Source organism: Diplodia corticola (assembly GCF_001883845.1).
Source record: "Diplodia corticola strain CBS 112549 chromosome Unknown scaffold73, whole genome shotgun sequence".
In the NCBI taxonomy this organism is placed as follows: Eukaryota; Fungi; Ascomycota; class Dothideomycetes; order Botryosphaeriales; family Botryosphaeriaceae; genus Diplodia; species Diplodia corticola.
Window position 1 is genome coordinate 121953 of NW_017971552.1, and position 19571 is coordinate 141523.

A 19571-nucleotide genomic window follows, 5' to 3' on the forward strand; every position below is an offset into this window, starting at 1 on the left:
GGGGAGTCAGTGGGTGACGGGGTGGGTGCTGGTGCTTTCACGCTGGTTGAAAGGCAGACGTGGGATCTTGCTAGTAGCGGAGTCTGCTGAATGCCTGATTTAAGGGGGGTGGAGCGGAGCATGGATCGGTTGCTTCGTTTGCATGTTGAACACAGCGTAGCATTTCTTGCTGGATTTTCTAGAAACCGAGATACTATGAGAATCGAAACGAGAATAGGCTTGCCCAACTGAAACACTAGCATTGAAACTTGTAGTAGAATTCATCAAGTAAAGGGAAAAGAAACATGCCCCTTTTTTGATATATTTTCTGGTTCTTTCTGTATATCAAAATCCATAAGGTAGAAATTATCCGAAAAGCAGTCAGCAGTTCCTGTCGTGTCTTGCCAATTGAATAGAGGATGTAGCGTGTCTTCGATACCGTTCAAGATGTCATCATCTTGGAACAAGGGCGATGTCGGCGGGAGAGGGATGGGTGGGACTTCTTGTCGCGATGTGCCGTTAGGGCATGCTGAGTGGAGATATGGTATCATCATCGTGCCATGGTTGGGATTGGCAGGGCCTTGGGCGTCGGGGGGGTCACCGGTGTCATTGCTGCTTCGTCTTCTTTTCTTACGGCGTGGTTGGAGAGAAGTTGGTGCCACCAATTCAGCTTCTTGCTCGGGAAGAGGCGCTACTGATACCGATGTTGATGGGAGAAACGCATCTGTAGCGTGGAGGGAGTTGATTTCTCCAGTGGTGTAGTCCGTAGTAAAGGAAGATGAGGGTAAGGATGAGGACGATAATGTCGTTGATAACGATGTTGTTGATGACAATGTCGCTGATGATGTGGCTCCCGATGATGTGGCTCCCGATAATGTGGCTCTTGTTGATGAAGGTTCAGTAGTCTTCGACCTAATACTGTTCGTGATCTTCTGCAATCGATTGATTTGCCGCTTAAGGCTTTCATTGGCCTTTTCCAATACGCTGTTCTTTGTAGCGGTTGGTGGTCCTTCGAGCTCTGAGATGAGAAGGAGGTCATTTTGGAAGGTGTTGAGCTGAGCTTGGATCTCGCTCTTCAGATCCAGAAATCGGGAACTGTCTCGGTCTGGGCTGTGATTGGTCATTGCGGGGGCGAAGAAGGTGGTTGGATCTAGATTGGTTGAATCTCCCAAGTTATGAACTGGTAGGAGAGAAAGTATGCCATCGGTCGAGCTGTTGTGGTTGATGGCATGGTGCTGTCTGGCGGGGGATGATTGTGTTGGCAACATTGTGATGTTGTCGGTAGAGATGACGGCAGCGGCCTCAGGGTTCGCGCTGCTGGAAGGGCTTGCAGCGCCATCTTCGGGACCTTGCAGCTGATCTCTGGACATTCGATCCATGGAAAATGGACTCGCAGGAAGCGGTGAAGTGGGAAAGATTACGGCGTACAGCCGGTAATACAATCTAGTTTGTTTGTCTTCTCCCTTCGAGACTGGAACATGCGCACAGGTCCCTCGGCTCTCATGGACTCGTAACTCGCTTTGGTCAGTAAAGTAGGTCTTGCAGTGCTTACAGTTACTTATTTTTTGTATTTTGCTGTGTTTTTTGCTTTCGTTTAGGTGGCGCCTGTAACTCTTAAGTACACGGCCTAAGCCTTAGAAAGACCGCAAAAGGACTGGCTTACTTCAGCTTAGAAATGTCAGGAAAAGAGACACGTCCATAAGGACAGGCCTCTTGCGGCCGTCTTCCCATCATCACTGCATGTTTGTAGTGCGGACAGATGAACCAATTGCCCACTCTTTCATCCATGCTTATGAATGATGTTCCGCAAGGCCGCGGCTAATGAAAAAGTACTTTTTGCAACCGAAATTCAACTATTAGGAAACGAATCTAAGTGAATTTTCGTGGTGGTAGATTGCCACGTGCTTTTAGCGTCGCGGTGACAGATGGTTGAGTCTTAATAGTCCTTGAACTTTGAAATGTGGTAGATACTGATGGTGAATGTGAAAGCTGTCTTGACTCCTATTTTGGAGGTGATGTCCGTCGAAGTCGGCGTAATGGAGTAACAAGACATCGTAATAGCCATCCTTGACACACTTATAACCACTTATCGGCCCTTCTTTTATTGGAAAAGACCAAGACGTGACGAGATTTGGAAAGCTGAGAAAGACTGTTAGCAAAGCTTAAACGTCTCGGTTTCGGGGGTGGGGGACATACAGTTGTACGTGAGTTTGCGCAACTCTGCCCCGCCAATGGAAGGCGGATAGAGTGGCGTGGACTCCGTGGTAGATGCGTCGCGATGGGAAGCCATGGGAGCTTTGGACGCCAAAGGCGTGAGTTGGGTCAATGTTGGGGGCGTGAGTTGCGTTGGTCTTGATGGAGCAGAGTTCCAAGGTGAAGGATATTGGGAGAACAGGAGATTATATGTTGGGTTAATGTTCAGCCTTGCGCACTTGCTCAGATGCTCAGTTGCACAGGTACAGCCCCGCGAAGGCTTGCGTTGATTGGTCGCAAGACGCACGTCCGAACATGGGGCCTCACCCTTTTGGCAGCTTGCATGAACTTCGCCTCAGAAGGCTGCTGCATGAAAAGGCTGACCAATGAGAAAGATACTGTGGCAATATTGCAGTTGAAAGGCTAGCGTGAACAAATGTTTCTTGTCTGACAAGAGGCCTGTCGACTGCTGAAGATAACATATGCTAATGGATATAACGTATCCTACCGTCCGCAGGAACACAGCCATCTCCTACTTTGAGGCGCTGTTATTCTTCACACCAGCCTTTCAGCTGCAGTAACGCTGTGCAGGTGCTTGGATCACAGAGCCAGCCTCTCGTCGACGCCCATACATTTGCGTCAGGCTGTTAAGACTTTCAAGCAAACCTCATTATTCCATCGAAGACGGACAGGAAGCCGAGTTGAACAACGCAGATAAATGACAGATCACAAACCGGCAAAAGGGTATGAAGACGAAACGAACAACAACCTCCGATCGATTTCAAGCAGGGCCGTTGGCTCATCGCTTGTCTCTCTATCCTAAAAAAGAAAGGCATACATTTCTCGCTGTACACCTGGAAGAAGAGCACTGCTCTGGTATCATATCTCATCACGTCCGGCCTCTTCTTCCCTCCCTCAAGCAGACCTTTTTTTTCCTGTCCAACCAAAAACAAACGAATCATCACCCGATCTAAGACAAAAACTAGCAGCGACCGAGATCACGTCTTAGAATTGAAGAACAAAAGATCTCTCTCCTCAGATCTTGAACCTCCCGCCCTGCCGCTCCGCATCACCACCACCCACCGACTCCGCCGCTCCACCCTTGGCCCCCGTCACAACCTCCTCGTCATAACCCTCATCGCTCACGCGATCGTCATACGCCAACCTCACATCCGTAATCTCGTCCCCAACCTCCATCCACACCTCACTCGTGGCCGGGATGGGCGACACGCGACACAAGCCCCAATACATGACGCTACTCACAATGAAGCCGGCAAAGAAATTCACGTTGTAAATGTACGTGGCACCGATGGGGACCTCGGTGCCGACGGCGCCGGCGAAGCCGACGACGTTGATGAGGATGCCGGCGATGTAGGCGACGTAGCCGCGCCAGTGGAAGCCGGCGGTGAAGAAGTAGGCGCCCGTCTTGCGGCCCGAGTACAGCTGGCGGACGTCGAGGTAGCCGCGGCGCACGAGGTAGTAGTCGGCGATCATGACGCCGGCGATGGACGACAGGAAGACCGAGTAGGCCGACAGGTAGGTGGTGAAGTTGTTGTTGGTCGACAGCAGGTTCCACGGGCACATGCACAGGCCGACGAGGGCGCACACGTAGCCGCCGCGGCGGATGTTGATCCAGCGCGGGAGCAGCGCCGTCATGTCCGTCCCCGCCGACACCGAGTTGGCCGCGATGTTGGTGCCGAGCTGGGCGAGGGCGAAGGCCGACGCGATGCAGAAGACGCCGAAGCGGTTGGCCGACGTGTTTTCCTCGTCCAGCACGCGCGTGAGGAGGTCGAGGGGGTTCCAGATGGCTTCTTGGCCGGGGTAGATGACCGTGGCCGAGGAAGACACGATGATGCCGATGAAGGAGGTGATGGCGAAGCCGAGCGGGATGGTGATGAGCTGTGACCAGAGAGCGCTCTTGGGGGTGCGGGCGAAGCGAGAGAAGTCCGGGTCGTTGACGATCAAAGTAGCGAAGTTGGCGATGGAGGACATGATTCCCTTGACTATTTCCCAGGCGAGGGCACTGCCGGTGAGGGCTGCGGGCTGGTGCACGATGGGGCCGACGCCGCCGGCTTTGACGACGAACCAGATGAAGAAGGCGACGCCGGCGACCGGGACGACGTAGGCTTTGACGGTGAAGAGGTGGCGGATCTTGTGGACCGGGAACCAGATGGCCGGGAGGGAGAAGAACCAGAAGAGGAAGAAGCTGACGAACATGACGGTGGTGGTTCCCGAGCTCTTGATGCCGTTGGGAACGACGCCCTGTGGAGTGGGTCGGGTCAGTGGTGTCGGGAGCGAGGCGTCTTCTCGAGACTACTTACATCTCTCCAGTTGTTCCAGATGGAGCGGATCATCAACTGCACACACTGGCCGCCGATCCAAGACTGCACGCCGTACCAGACGCAAGCCATGGCGGCGCGGTTGAAGACGGGCCACAGCGAGCCCCAGATTCCGAACGAAGCTCTGTTGACGACGGGGAAACCAATGTGGTACATGGCGCCAATGCGGCCGGTCAAGCAGATGAAGCAGGCGGCAATGGCGTAGCCCACCCAGACGCAGATCCAGGCCTGCCACCAAGAACAGCCGTTGGTGATGGTGGACGAGGCAATCATCCAGGTGTTGATGTTGAACGAGTCGGCTGATGGTCGGGTCAGCGTGGACTGATGGCGGGCAAGAAAGGGTCCCACGTACCAACCCAGAAACCAACAAAATTCCACGACCTCCACTGGCGGCGTTCGGGCTCCACGGGCTTCAAGTCGTGGTTGGTGAGCATGAGCTGGGTGGCAGTGAGGCCAGGCTCATTGTCGACGGCCAGCTTGCCGGCATAGTGGGCGACGCGCGAGGACTTGACCTTCTCCATGGCGGCGGCCAGTCCAGGCGTGCTCGGGCGTGAAGCGGGCTGGATGTCGTCGTCGGCGTCGGGTGGTGGCCGAGAGCGAAGCGGCGACTGGTGCGACGACGGGGATGGCGACGCGGGCTGACGTAGGCGGGAGGCGCTGCTAGACGAGGCTGGGAGGAGCGGCTGCCGCTCCGGCTCGGGGTCGTCGTTTTCTAGGGAGCAGGCGGCGGGGTCAGAGAGGCAGCGGAAGAGGAGTTGGAGCGGCTGGTGGGCTGAGCAGTGTCAGGCCGGTGGCGGGTCGTACCATGGCGGGATCGGGCCAGTTTATAGAAGATACGACGAGTGGGTGACATGGAGCTTCCGTGGAGGTGGTCGATCTTGCTTGGGTTCAAGGGCCGCTAGCGCCCGCTGTTGAAATGCTCTTATCGCCGCAACCTTTTTTGTGATGGCGGCGCGCGAGATTTTCCTTCCTCAGGCTTTGACGCGGCTTTCCAGTGCCGGGCTGCTGGGCTGCCGGGCGCGCGCTGGCTTTAGTAGTCGTTGTCTACCTCCTTTTCTCGGTCGAGACAGCGGACTTCTACGCGTGACGCTGGTCGGGTGCGGCTGGCGACTGACAGGCAGCGCTCGCGCCCATCTTGTCCCTTATCGCAGGCGTCGCTGGAGATGGCTACGCATGCGGGCGTTGCGGGCCTAGCGCGGGACCCGAGGGCTGCTCAGGGCTGCACATCCCACAGTTGTGCGCCATCGTCAATCCCGGGGTCCCGGGGTCCTGTCCTGCCCTACCACACGGCTGCAGCACCGTACCCGGTTAGCCACTCGCATCGCGCCGCCCGCCGCCTCGCGCCTTGCATCCAGCAGCTCTGCAGCTCTGCAGCATTATTTCCCTCTGCCGCTGTCGCGCGTGCCTGCTTTGCCTGACGTCTGACGTTGCGGCGCCAAGGGTCGTTGCCGGTTCCATGTGATGATAAGGATAAGTAAGCCGATTGCCCCAGTTGACTCGATACGATCGAGTAAAACTCGCCCGCCGCCGTGACACATTTTCATCGAGTCAACCCATCGCCCCATATCAACACCATCAAACGACCATCGTGAATCTCCCGCAAGCCACACGATAATTTGTAGGAACCGTGCATCGCTGGCTTTCACCGCCGCCCCGAAGTCCGATATTCTCCTGTACAAGCAGACGGATGCAGACCGACGGAAACCCTCTCCGCATTTTTTCTCGCTTGTGGCTTCGAGAAGTTTGCGGGGCCGCCAATCCCGCCCCATGCCCAATCCGGATCCACCCTCGACTCCAACTCCTGCACCATCGCTCCTCCATGTCATCGCTGTCCGCAGATTCTTCGACCTGAATCCGCACGCTGTCCGTTGATGATCCCGACACCCGGTACCTCATGCCGCTGTCGTGGCTGGGTTGCTGCCGTAGCGTGACGTTTGAGGCTCTTCTATCCGCCTTCCGGGTTCCTTACTCCCAGGCGGTTGGAAATCTGCAGGTCATCGGTTGCCGGGATGACGTAAAAAGTTACCAGCAGAGGCGCCGTGATCTACGGTGCTTCTAGAAACTCGACTTTTTCCCCTTACGTCCTCCATCTCGGGCCTCTCCTGCCGCCATTGAACCCAACTATCAAGTTTTTTTTTTCTTATGCCTCCTACCATTTTACTTCTGCATAATGCAACCTTCACAGTCTAGCGCTTTCATACCGCACCTATCATTCCACGAGACCCTTACCGTAATATGGCAGCGGAGCCCCCACCATGACGGATCAGCCCACATACCCTCTTTCAGTCGGCCACCCCGCCAAACCCTTATCAGCTACTAAAAAACAAAAACACTACATACCAAATGCCCTCCATGCCTCAACAGCCACTCCACCCCATCTCGGACCCGCCCGAAGACAGCCGGTCGAATTGCCGGAACATCTCCGCGGCCGGCAAGGACTTTCCGATCCGGCTAGCGCGTTTTCACCAATCATTGATCACACCCCCCACCGCTCCCCCTCAAAAGAAAAAAAAGAAACTATTCCCATACCGACGATTACAGTCCGCGCGCTCGCACAGCTGTCTTCCATGCTTAAATAGCACTGCATGAGCCGACTTCTAGGCAAACAAAACACCTTTACCCCTCCCACGTTTGCAGAAGGTACGTACCTGAGATATTTGATTCCAGTCCCACGCAAAGAGGCCTTTTACTCGGGTCGTCTGCGAGCTGAGCACTCAGCGACCCGTCGCTTCTGATTGACTCCGCCGTATATGCTGTGCAGCGGAGGAACTGGGACGTCTCGGAGTCGGTGTAAAGTTTCAGCAATCGGCCGTGGCTTCCGCTGCGGACGTGGATGCAGCGCGAGCATAGGGATCGACGGAATGTGCGTTGTTTGAGGAAATTTCCGTTTCGGACGTGGAGGAGCGTTCGCATGTCGAAGCCGCTTAGAAGGTTGCAATAAGCTGGCGAAGAGTTGGTATCGAGAGTCTGCTCTGCTGGATTTGCATGCCATTGCACAGCGTAAGAGTTTGGCCAACGACAAAGTACCCGGTTCTCGCAAGACACACCGCAACAAGCACACCTGAAGAAAAGCTTGAGCACCACAGAATCTTAAGAATCTATCACAACCGCACCTATACCCAACATAGGCTTCCGCGCAGTTCTTGGTCAGAACATAAGGAGCATCAACGAGTCAGAAAAAAATTCATGAAGCCATAAAACTATCTACACGAAAAACTCCCCCACATACCCAAAGAGGGAGGGGAAAAATAAAAAACAGCCCCCTTCAACGACGACAATCGGGCTTGTAATGAAGATTCACTCCAATACCACACATCCATAACGCTGGGCTAATAGCATGTATAGCGATGATCTGTGATGACAGAATGTGGGCCGGTTGGTGGGGCGAATCGGTTGGGTGAGGAGATATCGAGGCGACGTCGGCGGCGCTATTTCTTCACTTGTCCGAGTCACCGTCACTCTTCGGCTCGGCGCCTGTCTGAATGGTGGTTTCGAGCGCATCGAGTCGGCGGCTCATGTCGTCCACTATTTTTGCCTCGGTCAGCTTTCGAAGGGCTACCTTTTTTTTCTTTCTTTCTTTCTTCTTTGGTTAAGAGGGGGACGGGATACGAGAGAAAGTGTGGGTTGGACCACAGGAGATGTGTGTTTGTATGTAATGTGATTGGGTAGAGAAATGAAAGGGCTGTTCCGAGTTTGTGGCAGGAGAGGATCGGACAGTGTATAACGAAAGCACTAAGATAGAAGAAGGGATAGGGAGACGCAGCTGGGGTCCATGAGGAAGAGAAAGAAAACTTGGAGAGGGAAAGGGAATGACTCGGTGTTCCGATCGAAGTTCGAAAAACGTAGATATAAGTTGAGGGGGCACAACGCACTCTTCTCGAGCAGCTCCTTGGAGATGTTGGTGAACTTGGAGGAGAGCTGGTTGATCAGGTCGTCGACGACGGCCACGAGTTCGGCGGAGCTGCCTTCGGTGCTCACAGGCTGCGGCAGCTGTGGTTAGCCCAGTCCATCATGGTGGGGCGTTGAAGAGTAGTGGGCTCTGAGCTGAGGAAGGCATTCCGTGAGGCAAGGACGGACGGCAGGGGGAAAGGAACATCCGTACCGAGCTTGAGGTTGGCGCATCGCGATCGGACATGATTGCGAGTCGAGGTCGGTCGGCAAACTCAAAGACCTGTGATCCGGACGTTTTCAGAAGGGCACGATTCCGCGACGAGTAGAGGAACTGAATTGCTGTTGTTGTTGTTGTTGTTGTTTCGTCGCAACGGCGCACGTGGGATCCGCAGGGCTGACTGATGGGGGCAGTGCGATCTGCGCACGGACCAGTCATGCTCCGGGCGGTGAGCGCGCGGGCGCCAAGATTTCGAGCCCGGCCGCCGCGGCAGTTCCCAAAAATTTCGGAGTCGCGCAAAGCAGTCTGCAGCAAAGCAGATATCCCTCGACTTCCCGCCCACTCGCTCCAGTCCCCCCACCGGCTTTTCGATCCGCACCGCCAACATGGTCAAGAAGGGCGGCAGCAAACTGCTCAATCTTCTCCAGAAGGAGAAGGGCTACGATTACAAGAAGGACAAGCAGAAGAAGCTCCAGAAGCAGGCCGAGAAGCGCAAGCAGGAGCAGAAGCAGGCCGAGGACGGCAGCAGCAGCGCTGAGGAAGACGGCATTGAGGGCGGTGTTGCTGTGAATGCGCCCCCGCAGGAGGACTCTGGCTCCGGTGGAGACGAGGCTGAGAAGCAGATCCGCGCCGAGGCCCGCAAGGCCGTTGCCAGCAAGGACGAGAGCGACGACGAGGAGGAAAGCGACGACGAGGATACGTCGAAGGTGCGACGAGGGGTTTCTCACGTACGGCGGCAAAAAATGCTGACATTGTCTGCGCAGATCGACTTGGCTAGGCTTGAGGAAGATGACTCCGACTCCAGCGATGAAGAGCTTGAAGAGAACGACAACGACGACGACGGAGAGGATGACGAGGAAGAAGACATCGCCCTCTCGGACCTCGACTCGGTCGCCTCGGAAGACAAGGGCGACATTGTCCCGCACCAGCGCCTCACCATCAACAACACCTCCGCCCTGCTCGCCGCCATGCACCGCATCGAATGGAAGACGAAGAAGCAACCCTTCTCCGACCACCAGTCCGTCACCTCCGACGTCGCTGTCGAGATTCAAGATACCAACGACGACCTCAACCGCGAGCTGGCCTTCTACCAGCAGGCGCTGAACGCCGTCAACGCGGCGCGCAAGGCGCTCAAGAAGGAGGGCGTACCCTTCACGCGCCCCAACGACTACTTCGCCGAGATGGTCAAGAGCGACGAGCACATGGGCAAGATCAAGCAGAAGCTTATCGATGAAGCCGCCGGCAAAAAGGCCTCGCAAGAGGCCCGCCGCCAGCGTGACCTCAAGAAGTTCGGAAAGGCCGTCCAGGTCGCAAAGGAGCAGGAGAAGGCCAAGGCAAAGAAGGATACCATGGAGAAGATCAACCTGCTGAAGAGGAGTACGTCTTTCTCTCCCCCTCTCTCCTCCCTCGGTTTACAACCCTCGAGTCCATGAAAGCTAATCATCACAAACAGAACGCCAGGGCGCCGACCTCGAAAACGAAAACGAAAACGACCTCTTCGACGTCGCGCTCGAGGACGCCCATGAGACTGCTCGCAAGGATAAGCTCGACCGCCGCAGCGGTGCTGGCGGTGCTACCAACCACAAGCGCGCGAAGAAGGACGCCAAGTACGGTTTTGGTGGCAAGAAGCGCTTCGCCAAGAGCAATGACGCGCAGAGCAGCGCCGACGGCAGGGGCTTCTCGGCCAAGAAGATGAAGGCGGGCGCGAACAGCGCGGCGAGGAAGCGGCCGGGCAAGAGTAGGAGGGCGGCGAGGAAGTAAAGGTAAAGAAAGGTTGAAGTTGAGTTCTTCCAGGGGGAAAAATAGCAGCAGTCAGGAAGTGGTATGTCCCAGATGGCGGACGGGCTTCACGATGTGACGACCACTGCAGCGGTCGAGTTCCTTCGCGTAACGTGTGGCGTTATTACGGGGTTCGGATGGAGGGAAGGAAGGAAGGATCGATTGAAACCGCGGGGAAAAAGTTTAAAGCCACAGAGGATGGGAAACCTTTTTTTTGTCGTCTGTTCCTTTACTTTTTTTTTTTTTCGAATTCCCCCTTGTGAACATTCCGTTGTTCTGCTAAAAAAGAGAGGCATTGGGAGGCGTCAAGCGGCGTTGTTCTAATTCTGACATCATTATACACTATCAAAATTAGTCTATTTCTTGATCACTTTCTCTTTTCCACGGTAGCTGCTGAACTGTTCATGAAGGGTTCTGTTGCTGGGTAATGATTGAGTCTCAGTGCGGTACTCGAAGCGTAAGTTATTAAAATTTTCAAGGAGTGATGATATGAGTATAGATCAAGCGGTATGTTGCTCTTTTCAGCACAAACTCCATCTGTTATTCTTCCCGAACAGAGTTGCTCTCTCTCTCCCTCTCAAACGTCTCTAGGGCATCCAGCGCCGGAGGAAACAAGATCCGATCTTCTACTACCAACAAAAAAAAAAGAAAAAAACTCCAGCGCTTCTAAACTAAGAGCGTCAAGTAAATGCCTGAAAAGGTAATAGGTAATTAGAGATAGACATTTCATTGTAACATTTCAAGGAGAAGCTTGCACAAACAACAACGCCAGACCCTTCGCTCCCAGTGCCCACGTACACCACCCACTCACTCAGCGGCGATTCTGCTGCGGCGCGACGCGGAACTGGCGCAGATCGAAGCGTTCAACATGCGGCTCGTCTCCGGCGAACCCCGGCACCACGCGCTGCATCTCGACACCGAGATGCGTCTTCGTGGGGTAGCTCACGCCGCCGCGACTGTCGTGGCGTCCGTGGCTGTGGCTACGGATGGAGTCGTCATCGCCGAACTTGATGTCGATGGAGTGGCCGAAGGCACGGTGGTGGGCGTGGTTCTGCTGATGTTTCTGCTCGTGCGAGTCGCACGACTCGAGCACCTCGCGAGTCTTGTTGTCACCGCGACCGCCACGGCCGACGCGGGCGAGAGCGTTGCCGATGGCACCGATGAACCACGGCTGCTGCCCGGCGCCGCCGCCGGGGTTGAAGCTCCAGTACTCGCGGGCGTCGTCGTCGGCGGGGACGATGCGGCCGCGGGAGAGACGGCGCGTGAGGGCGATGGGGATGTTGATGGCGACGTAGGTGAGTATCCCCGCGAGGAGGCCGTACGCGGTGCTGTACGACATGGGCACGAAGATGATGGTGACGAAGGCGGGCAAGGCGTCGCCGATGTAGCGCCAGTTGATGGCGACAACCTGGCGCGCCATCATCGCGCCGACTAGGACGAGGGTGCAGCCCGTCGCCCACGGTGGGATGGACGCGAAGATAGGGGCGAAGAAGAGGGAGACGAAGAAGCAGAGACCTGTCGTCATGGCTGTGAGCCCTGTCTTGCCGCCCTCAGCGATGCCGGCGCCCGACTCGATGAAGGCGGTCACGGGGCTGACGCCGAAGAGGGCACCGACGCTAATACTGAAGGCGTCGGTGCAATAGGCGGCGGTCGAGCGGGGGAAGTCGCCTGTTGACGCATCGACTACACCGGAGAAACGGGCCATGCTGTACAGTGTGGCGGTGCAGTCGATGATGTCGACATAGAGGAAAGTAAAGAGGGCCAGGATGAACTCGCTGGGCGCTCGTGAAATGTTCCAGTCCAATGCATTGAGAGTGCGCTCAATTGGGTGGAAAGACACGACTTTCTTGAAGAAGTCGAACTTGCTGTCACCGTCGGGAGTGTACGGGAAGTAGCTGACCGAAGTCCCGCGTCTGAGATGCAAGTCAGTCGTTTGCCTCAGATGGACACTTTAGAACGTGACGGGGCCTGACTCACGGCCAAGAGATAATGGACACGACCAAGGTTCCGATGATCATGGCGCTTTTCACTTTGTACGACATAAGATAGGCAGTTAGGACTCCACCGCAGAAAACGCCGATCCATAACTGTTCGATTCATACTCGTTAGGCCCTCCACACAAAATACGAAACGGGGGATTGGCAGACTGCTTACGGTAGGGTTTTGCATCCTGTGGCTCTGGCACTCTCCAAACTCGTCCCTGTACTCGGGCTGGCACCCGGCCAGATCCAAGGGGGTAGCGCTGGCGCCGGAGATGGCGCCGATTCCCGCACTATACGATAGTCCTATCTCGGCGAGGAAAAGACCAATGCCACAGGCAGCGGCGACCTTCAAGGAGTTTGGGAGCATGCGGACCAGCCACTGACGCATTCCCAGAAGAGACAAGAGAACGAAGATGAAGCCCTCGACGAAGACGGCGGTCAAAGCCAAGCCATACGGAATATGGCGGGTGCCATGGAAGCCAACGACCTGATAGGTGAAGTAGGCATTGAGGCCCATGCCGGTTGCCAAGGCGACGGGCAAGTTGGTGACGAGACCGAAGAAGAAGGAGGCGAAAGCGGCGATGGCAGTGGTGGCGGTGATGAAATCCCGATGTAAGCCGACCAGGCATACCTGGTAATCCGAGTCGGCGGCGCACGTCGGGTCGAGGACATCGCGGCACTCGCATGTGCCGCCAGAATCGGTCAGAATGGTGGCGTTGACGGCAATGATGTAGGCCATGGTGAAAAAGGTGGTCACGCCGGCGCGCACCTCAGTCACAAAGCGAGCGTCCCGAATCTCGTCGGCCTGGGGCAGATTGAGGTTAGCTGGGTGTGGCGGGTGCCGGACAAGCACAAGGCAACTTACATGGCCGGAGCCGTCAAGGCGGAAAAGGCGGCCGAACTTGGAGTCGGCAAGGTAGGCATCCAGACGCCCGACCTGCTGGCGGAGAGCCTCCATTGTTGGCGGTTTGGGACAACTGCTGGGCAAGGGCGAAGAGAAGAGGAGGGAAAGAGACAGTGGTCATGGTGTGGAGGTGTGGTGGAGCGAGCGCGCCGCTTTTACCCAGGCTGCGACGGGCATGGCAGTATGGTGCTGGCGATCAGCGGGATGGGTGGAGAGGATTGACTGACTAGCAGGTGCGGCGGCAGCCACGGGAAGGTTGATGCGCACGGGCGCGGCGGAGGAGATGAGGTCAAGTCGAGCCAAGGCAAGCCTGCACGCTGACAGAGTGGAACACGAAAAAGAAAAAGCTAGATGGCGTAGCGTAGCCAGCGGCGCATCTTGCCTGGCCGGGTCGCCAGGCACAGACAGGAGGGCGCAGGCACACGGGCTCCGTATCGGCGACAGTGTGCGTCTTGCGCGCTCGGGTGACGCGCCGATCTAGGGCGCAGGCAGGTGGCGGCCAGGCCCTACGGCGGTTCCGTCGCGGTGCTGGCGTGGGGCATCTCTTTTCGGCCTTGGGCGCCTCAAGCGTAGCGGGTCGAGGGTGGTGGGTTGCGGATCCTCGGCGCCGTGGATGAAAGCGGGAGTGTGAAACGGCGACGGCAGCTTAGTCTGGCAGGGACGACCCTCGCCCTCCCGCTGTCGCCGCCTGTCCAGCCCCAAGCTTCACCACTAGCCACCCACGCCGAAATGACACTTGCCGCACCGGCCCCGGTCCCGCGACGTGAGATCATCGCCCGCCGAGCTGCTCCAAATCCAGATCTGGCGCCGTATCTCCGACCACGCGTCCCACCCTCGCCCACTCCAACGCATGCTCGCGGATGGGCGCCTCCATGTTTTCCGCAGACCTCTCGTGGACCGACCAGCGCGCCGAGACCGTGGGCCAGCGTCGCGAGCGACGCCTGCGCAGCCGCGACCATGGCGACTCGACCCCGAGCCTGCAGTCCGACGACTCGGCCTCCAAGTCCAGTTTCTGGTCGCTGCCTGTCCGCCGCAAGAACAACAACCCCGACAAGTCCCCCGTCCTGAACTCGTCCTCCCGCAAGAGCTCCAAGCTGTCCCTCCACAGCCGCTCCCACTCACGCCCACGGGAAAACAGTCTGGATTCCGCCGCCAGCTGGTCCACCCCTGCTCAGCTTCCCGCTCCCGTGCTGCCAGCTCTGCCCTCCATCTCCTCATTTGGGACCGTCCAGCCGCCATGCTCGCCGCTCTACTCCACCACGAGATCGTCCGGTAAACACAACCCTCGCCGCCTTTTGCACTCGATGCTGAGAGATGATGCAGTCTGTACCGTGCAACACGCGGGCCGTGAAGCCCACTGCAGAGAACGACGCATCATCGAAGAGGTCGAAGCCTATGAAGCCCAACAACTGAGCGAGGACTCCTACGTGTCGAGAACAACAACCCGCAGTACTGAGGTGAGCTCCAGCTCAGACGTCAATTTTCACCGCCTAACGACCCCTCAGACTCACCCTGCGCGCTTGCCCAGTGTAATTGCTGATGAGGAGCAGGCTTCTTCCTCGACTCACGCTCGGTATGTAGAGCAGTTGCCGCCCATCAGTTTGTCCCATCTTTCGGTCCACCATGCTCGCCGTTTGTTCAGTAACATGCACCAATTCTGACCCTACCAAGTTCGGGAGGCTCCTTGTCGAGCCAGTGCGCATTAGACAATGACGCCACCAGCTCCACCTACCACTCCTCACCCGACGTCGGCCCTCATTGCACCTGGAAGGCTCCCGCGGATTGGGATATCGCCTCCATACGCTCCTTCTCGCAAAACCGCCAGTCTTTCGACAGCTCTTTCCTGTGCGACACCGACGTTGCAGAGCTGACGCAGTTTCAACGTTTTGTTCGTCGCATGGAGCGTGCAGATCCGAAGCTTATCCTTGCACGCTTGAAAGATGAGCCGTCTCCGGATATCCTGGCCACCGATCCCTACGCCGAGGAGGAGGTTGCCGTCGAGAAGCACTTGTGGTGCCTTACCGCCCTGCAGCTGCAGAACATGGAGAATTCACTAGTACCCAACCAAGGAGTAGGGCCCCTTTTGGGTCTTCCTACGCTCTTCCGACAGCCAAAGCGAGTCCTGGAGCTTTACAGCAATTTGGGTAAGCCACTGGTCCATCGGATCCTTCACAAACGCTAATCTCAATCCCTGGATAGCCGAAGTCTATCAGTTATCCGCCATCTACCCCAAGTCGCACATCTCGTATCTGACTGTACACAAGCCACTGGCCAGCATCCCGCTCCCTGCCAACATCCATCCCCTGACCGTGGATTCTGCCGGAATCCTGCCTTTCCCTTACCCCACAGACTCGTTCAATCATATCCGGTGCGCTGCGCTCCCCTCACATCTGCCGTCATCCAAGATTCAGCCAGTCCTTCGCGATCTGCTTCGGATGCTTGTTCCCGGAGGTATCTTGGAGCTACGCCTCGTTGACAGCACACCGGTACGCACCACCATGGGCCCAAGGTTGCGCGCGTGGTTTGAGGACCACTTGCTGTTGAACCTGGAGAAAGAGTTTCTCTGCTCACGGCCGCTCGCGCTGTTACCGGGTTGGGTGAGTGATTGCGGCTTCAGTGTTCTAGAAGGCGGCGGTGGAGGCAAGGATCTCGTGGTCCAGCGGCTGCGGCTGCCTGCGTGCGCTCCTCCCAGAGACAGCGAGCCCAGGCACGCGCCACTCCACTCGAAACAGAGGACAGACATGCAAGACGGCACCAAGCGCAGCACACTCGAATACAACAAAAGGAACGCTACGATGGGCAGCGGCACCGAGGCCTTGGATTTTGCAGCTTTCACCGAGAGCGAGAGGGAGCAGGCGGCGCTGGATGGAGAATTGGCGACGTTCGTAGCTCGTGGCCTCTGGAAGGATTGCTGGGGCTCGCTTGTCGACAATGGCTCCACGTTGCGCCACGACGTCATCTGGTGGTGGGATGATCCGGAAATAGTGCGCGAATGCTGGGACTACGGAACCGTGTTCGAGTGCGGAACCATGTTTGCTTTTAAGGAGTGATGGGAAACAGGTGAGATTGATATTTTTCCTGACCGGGCTCGTTCTCCGGGTCTTTCGTTTGTCAAAGGTGCCGGGTGCCATTTTTCTTTTCCTCGTTTGCTTTTTCTTGGGCGGCTCAATTCTTTCTCTACTTTTATACCATGCCCGTGTGGTTGACGCCGTTGAAATGTTACTTTTCTTTTTTTTTTTCATGGGTGTTTGCACTGGTGCTTCGACTACCGGCGTTTGAGCTTTGTCACCGTCTGAGATACAGTAGGACTCTTTGCTTTCTTTTTCTCATTCGCGTCGGCGGATTCTACTTCTTTAGATGGCAACTCCCGGATGGCTCGAATAGCTTTGATGTTTGATATTGCACTCAACGCCCCACGCGAGCCAGAAAGCTTCAAGGCGCCAAGCGGATGTGACGGGTTGCCCCTCAAAGATGAAGAGAATGATCGGAAGCCCGTCCAACGTCAGCACGGATGTAGCCGTCGTTAGGAAAGAGTATAACTGCTTCTGGCTGCAAAGAGCTGCAGATCACTCGCCTCGGAGCATGCAACAGGATTGAAGCGAGGGCACTGCTGCCAGTAGCGTTTTCCGCATCTGGCTAGCCAGACGCCCCTCGCTTTAGAGCCGGTTGGTGCGTAATGCATGCAGGGAGATAGCGACGGCGTCGGCATGCGTGCCGCCCGCTGGCAGCCGCCACACGCGAAGGAAGGCTGCGGCGCGTGGGGAAAAGAGGCTGCTCCTTCGCCACTTTTATGATTCTGTATCGCCGGAAGGAGAGAGTTGCTCCGGACCGCCACGTTCTTCTTGCAATATAGGCTCGCGCGCTAGGTCCCTCTAGCAGAGAGCCGGACGTTTCCACTATGTATAGACACCGCGGGATCCACGCTAAAGCTCCTTTTACGCGAGAACTACTATACATACTACGGCTCTTCTATGCGATTCTATCTACCGATTACCCACATGACCATCTCGTCACTTGGACCTCGATACTCAAAGGCTGAATGTGGACAAGTCTTCATCATCTGGATCCTCCTAGCATTGCAACAAATGCTCAGACGACCAGCAGCCTACGCGGTGCCCCTTCCCGGAATCCCGAGTGCCGAGCTCAACTGCCGTTAGAAATTCAAAACCACCATCCACGTGGCTGCGTTTCCAGGCGTCCCATTTGGGGTCCAATTTGCAAGAGAGTCAAGAAAACACACCCAGTGCACCCGAGTCCACGATCCGTCGCGCTCCACTATTGCTGCCGATCTTTGCGTCGTGGCTTGCGGAAAGTTTTCAGAGACCTGGTAGTCAAACTCGTTTTTTCCATCATCAGCGCTTGACCGTTCAGCTTTCCTCGTGGCTAGATTGTTTCACTGACCTTGGAGATGGTACAACCGCAAATGCGTTTGCTACACGCATTCGTCATCTACGCTTGTGGCCCCGTCGCCTTTCTGCAGCATGCGAGAGCATTTTCCCCTACCGAACTGTTAAGGAAAAATTCAAAAGTTCCAACAGCCGCTGCAACCACGGAACTTCTCCATATGCTACTTACGGCGACCATCCAGCCACAGCAACAAGCAAAGAATGCGAATATTGCCACACTGCGATCCTGATTCCAGACTGCCCAACCACCAACGCCTTCCCGGTCGATCAGCCCGAAAGTACACTTAGGCTGGCTGTTGAAGGCAAACTCTGCTGAAGATCACTTGTCAGGGCCATGGAACAGCGAGACGCTAAGATAACCAACTGCTTGGTGTGGCACGTGCTACCATGCATGATGGATGAGCTTTTGTGGCGTGCGGAATAAAGCGATTTGCGGCTAACCTTCTCCGAAACCCGCGGACAAGCTGCAAGCCCACGACGAATATCCTTGTTTCCAACCTTGAGACTATGGGATTCTATGTCTTCCGACCTGGAGACCACCCAAGGCTGTGGAAAAGCTCGCTAAGGCTCACTCGTGGAAAGTGTAGATATCATATCCCAATAATAACCCATTCCTACACCCCATCAACTTCTTCACTGCATTCCTATACAGTCCGAGCCGGCACAAATGCCAAAACCTGCCTCCGCTTGATTGCACTTCTGATAAAAGCCGCAGAGGTACTGTCGCAGATGCTCGGCATTTGCCATTCTTTCTCTGATCTCCCTCTCCCAAACGTCCGAACCGTCTATCCCTTCCTTTTTCTCATAGGCACTAGCGGTGGCGGCCTTGAATGTTACCGACGCAAGGGAAATCTGCAGGGGGAGTGGCCGAGAAGCGATACACGCCGGGAAGAGGGAGAGAGAGGGCGTGGCACGGCTGCGGCTTCTACCTTCCGCCACGCCACCCCATGCACGATGACTCGTGGCTTCCCGTTTACTTGCAAGGTTTATGGGACATGGGGGAAGCCAAGCATTGACCCCTTTGCCGCAGCAGGCCCGTTCTCCGTGCAAGCCATCCTGGCATGGTTTCCTTAGCAGCCACGGGCGTTCGGGGGTCCACCCGCGCTGGTGGTGGAGAAGTCTGTGCTTTTTGGTACTATGTATGTACAGAGAAGGGAGGGAAAGAAAGGGCCCAGAATGTTGGAGCTTCGTTCCCCCTCCCCTTCCCCCCCACCAAACCCTTAATATATGTGAAACCGAAGTGCTCTAGCTTTGAAGATGGTGATCTGCGGTCGATCACGCGAAACCCACGACACGTAGGAGAAAGCCGTCGTGCCAATGCTAGAGACGATCGAAAGCGGCTACTTTGGTTCCGTAACGGTGCGATATCGCTTTTGAATTTCTGTTCCTTTGGCTTAACATCTGGTTCTATGTGTGAAATCAATACGACTTTTTGTTGTGCAAAGTTTGCAAAGAACGGAGACAACCATCAACCGGCTTTGTCAATTTGTTTTACTATCCTCTGCACAGAAGAACAAAATGTAATGGAAAAAAGAGGGAAGCACGTTCCTTCAGCGAATTTGCGATCAACATTCTCACTGCTTCATACCGTTTGTCGTACGCCTGGACACACACGCGCGCATGCGCGCGCGTCATCATATTCATGCGGTTCCCCAACGCAACGAACGTGCTTGAGCATAATACCATTCCACAGACGATCTTAGCTGCCCCACGTCGTTAAAAAAAGGCATTGTCTTGCACGTACCTCAACCCTATTCATTTTAGTTATCACAACGCATTGTGCGCAAAACCACCAGTGCACGCGACACACACATCACATCACACCCCATCAACCACTGGGTTGGTTTCAGCACAACCAATCCCCTCCCCCGCCCTTCTCGA

General features: G+C 56.0%; 5 protein-coding genes across 5 annotated transcripts; 2 read left to right on the forward strand and 3 right to left on the reverse strand.

Moving 5' to 3' along the window:
* Positions 1 to 263: 263 nt before the first annotated feature.
* BKCO1_7300044 (uncharacterized protein) lies at positions 264 to 1349 on the reverse strand (the record flags this gene model as incomplete). The annotated part of the gene is made up of 1 exon (XM_020278904.1): positions 264 to 1349. One exon carries the CDS (start codon positions 1347 to 1349, stop codon positions 264 to 266), a length of 1086 nt encoding a protein of 361 aa, XP_020126003.1.
* Positions 1350 to 3207: 1858 nt separating this feature from the next.
* On the reverse strand, positions 3208 to 5318 carry BKCO1_7300045 (uracil permease; the record flags this gene model as incomplete). Its single annotated transcript, XM_020278905.1, has 4 exons — positions 3208 to 4434; positions 4494 to 4810; positions 4864 to 5275; positions 5316 to 5318. The coding sequence occupies 4 exons, from the start codon at positions 5316 to 5318 to the stop codon at positions 3208 to 3210; spliced, it is 1959 nt and encodes a 652-aa protein (XP_020126002.1).
* A 3687-nt stretch (positions 5319 to 9005) lies between these two features.
* Positions 9006 to 10380, forward strand: BKCO1_7300046 (rrna processing protein; the record flags this gene model as incomplete). Its single annotated transcript, XM_020278906.1, has 3 exons — positions 9006 to 9326; positions 9384 to 9996; positions 10073 to 10380. 3 exons carry the CDS (start codon positions 9006 to 9008, stop codon positions 10378 to 10380), a joined length of 1242 nt encoding a protein of 413 aa, XP_020126005.1.
* An 829-nt stretch (positions 10381 to 11209) lies between these two features.
* Positions 11210 to 13338, reverse strand: BKCO1_7300047 (mfs agza xanthine uracil permease; the record flags this gene model as incomplete). Its single annotated transcript, XM_020278907.1, has 4 exons — positions 11210 to 12311; positions 12376 to 12485; positions 12553 to 13185; positions 13246 to 13338. 4 exons carry the CDS (start codon positions 13336 to 13338, stop codon positions 11210 to 11212), a joined length of 1938 nt encoding a protein of 645 aa, XP_020126004.1.
* Positions 13339 to 14144: 806 nt separating this feature from the next.
* On the forward strand, positions 14145 to 16334 carry BKCO1_7300048 (uncharacterized protein; the record flags this gene model as incomplete). The annotated part of the gene is made up of 4 exons (XM_020278908.1): positions 14145 to 14741; positions 14790 to 14857; positions 14956 to 15428; positions 15484 to 16334. 4 exons carry the CDS (start codon positions 14145 to 14147, stop codon positions 16332 to 16334), a joined length of 1989 nt encoding a protein of 662 aa, XP_020126011.1.
* Between the last annotated feature and the right edge of the window lie 3237 nt (positions 16335 to 19571).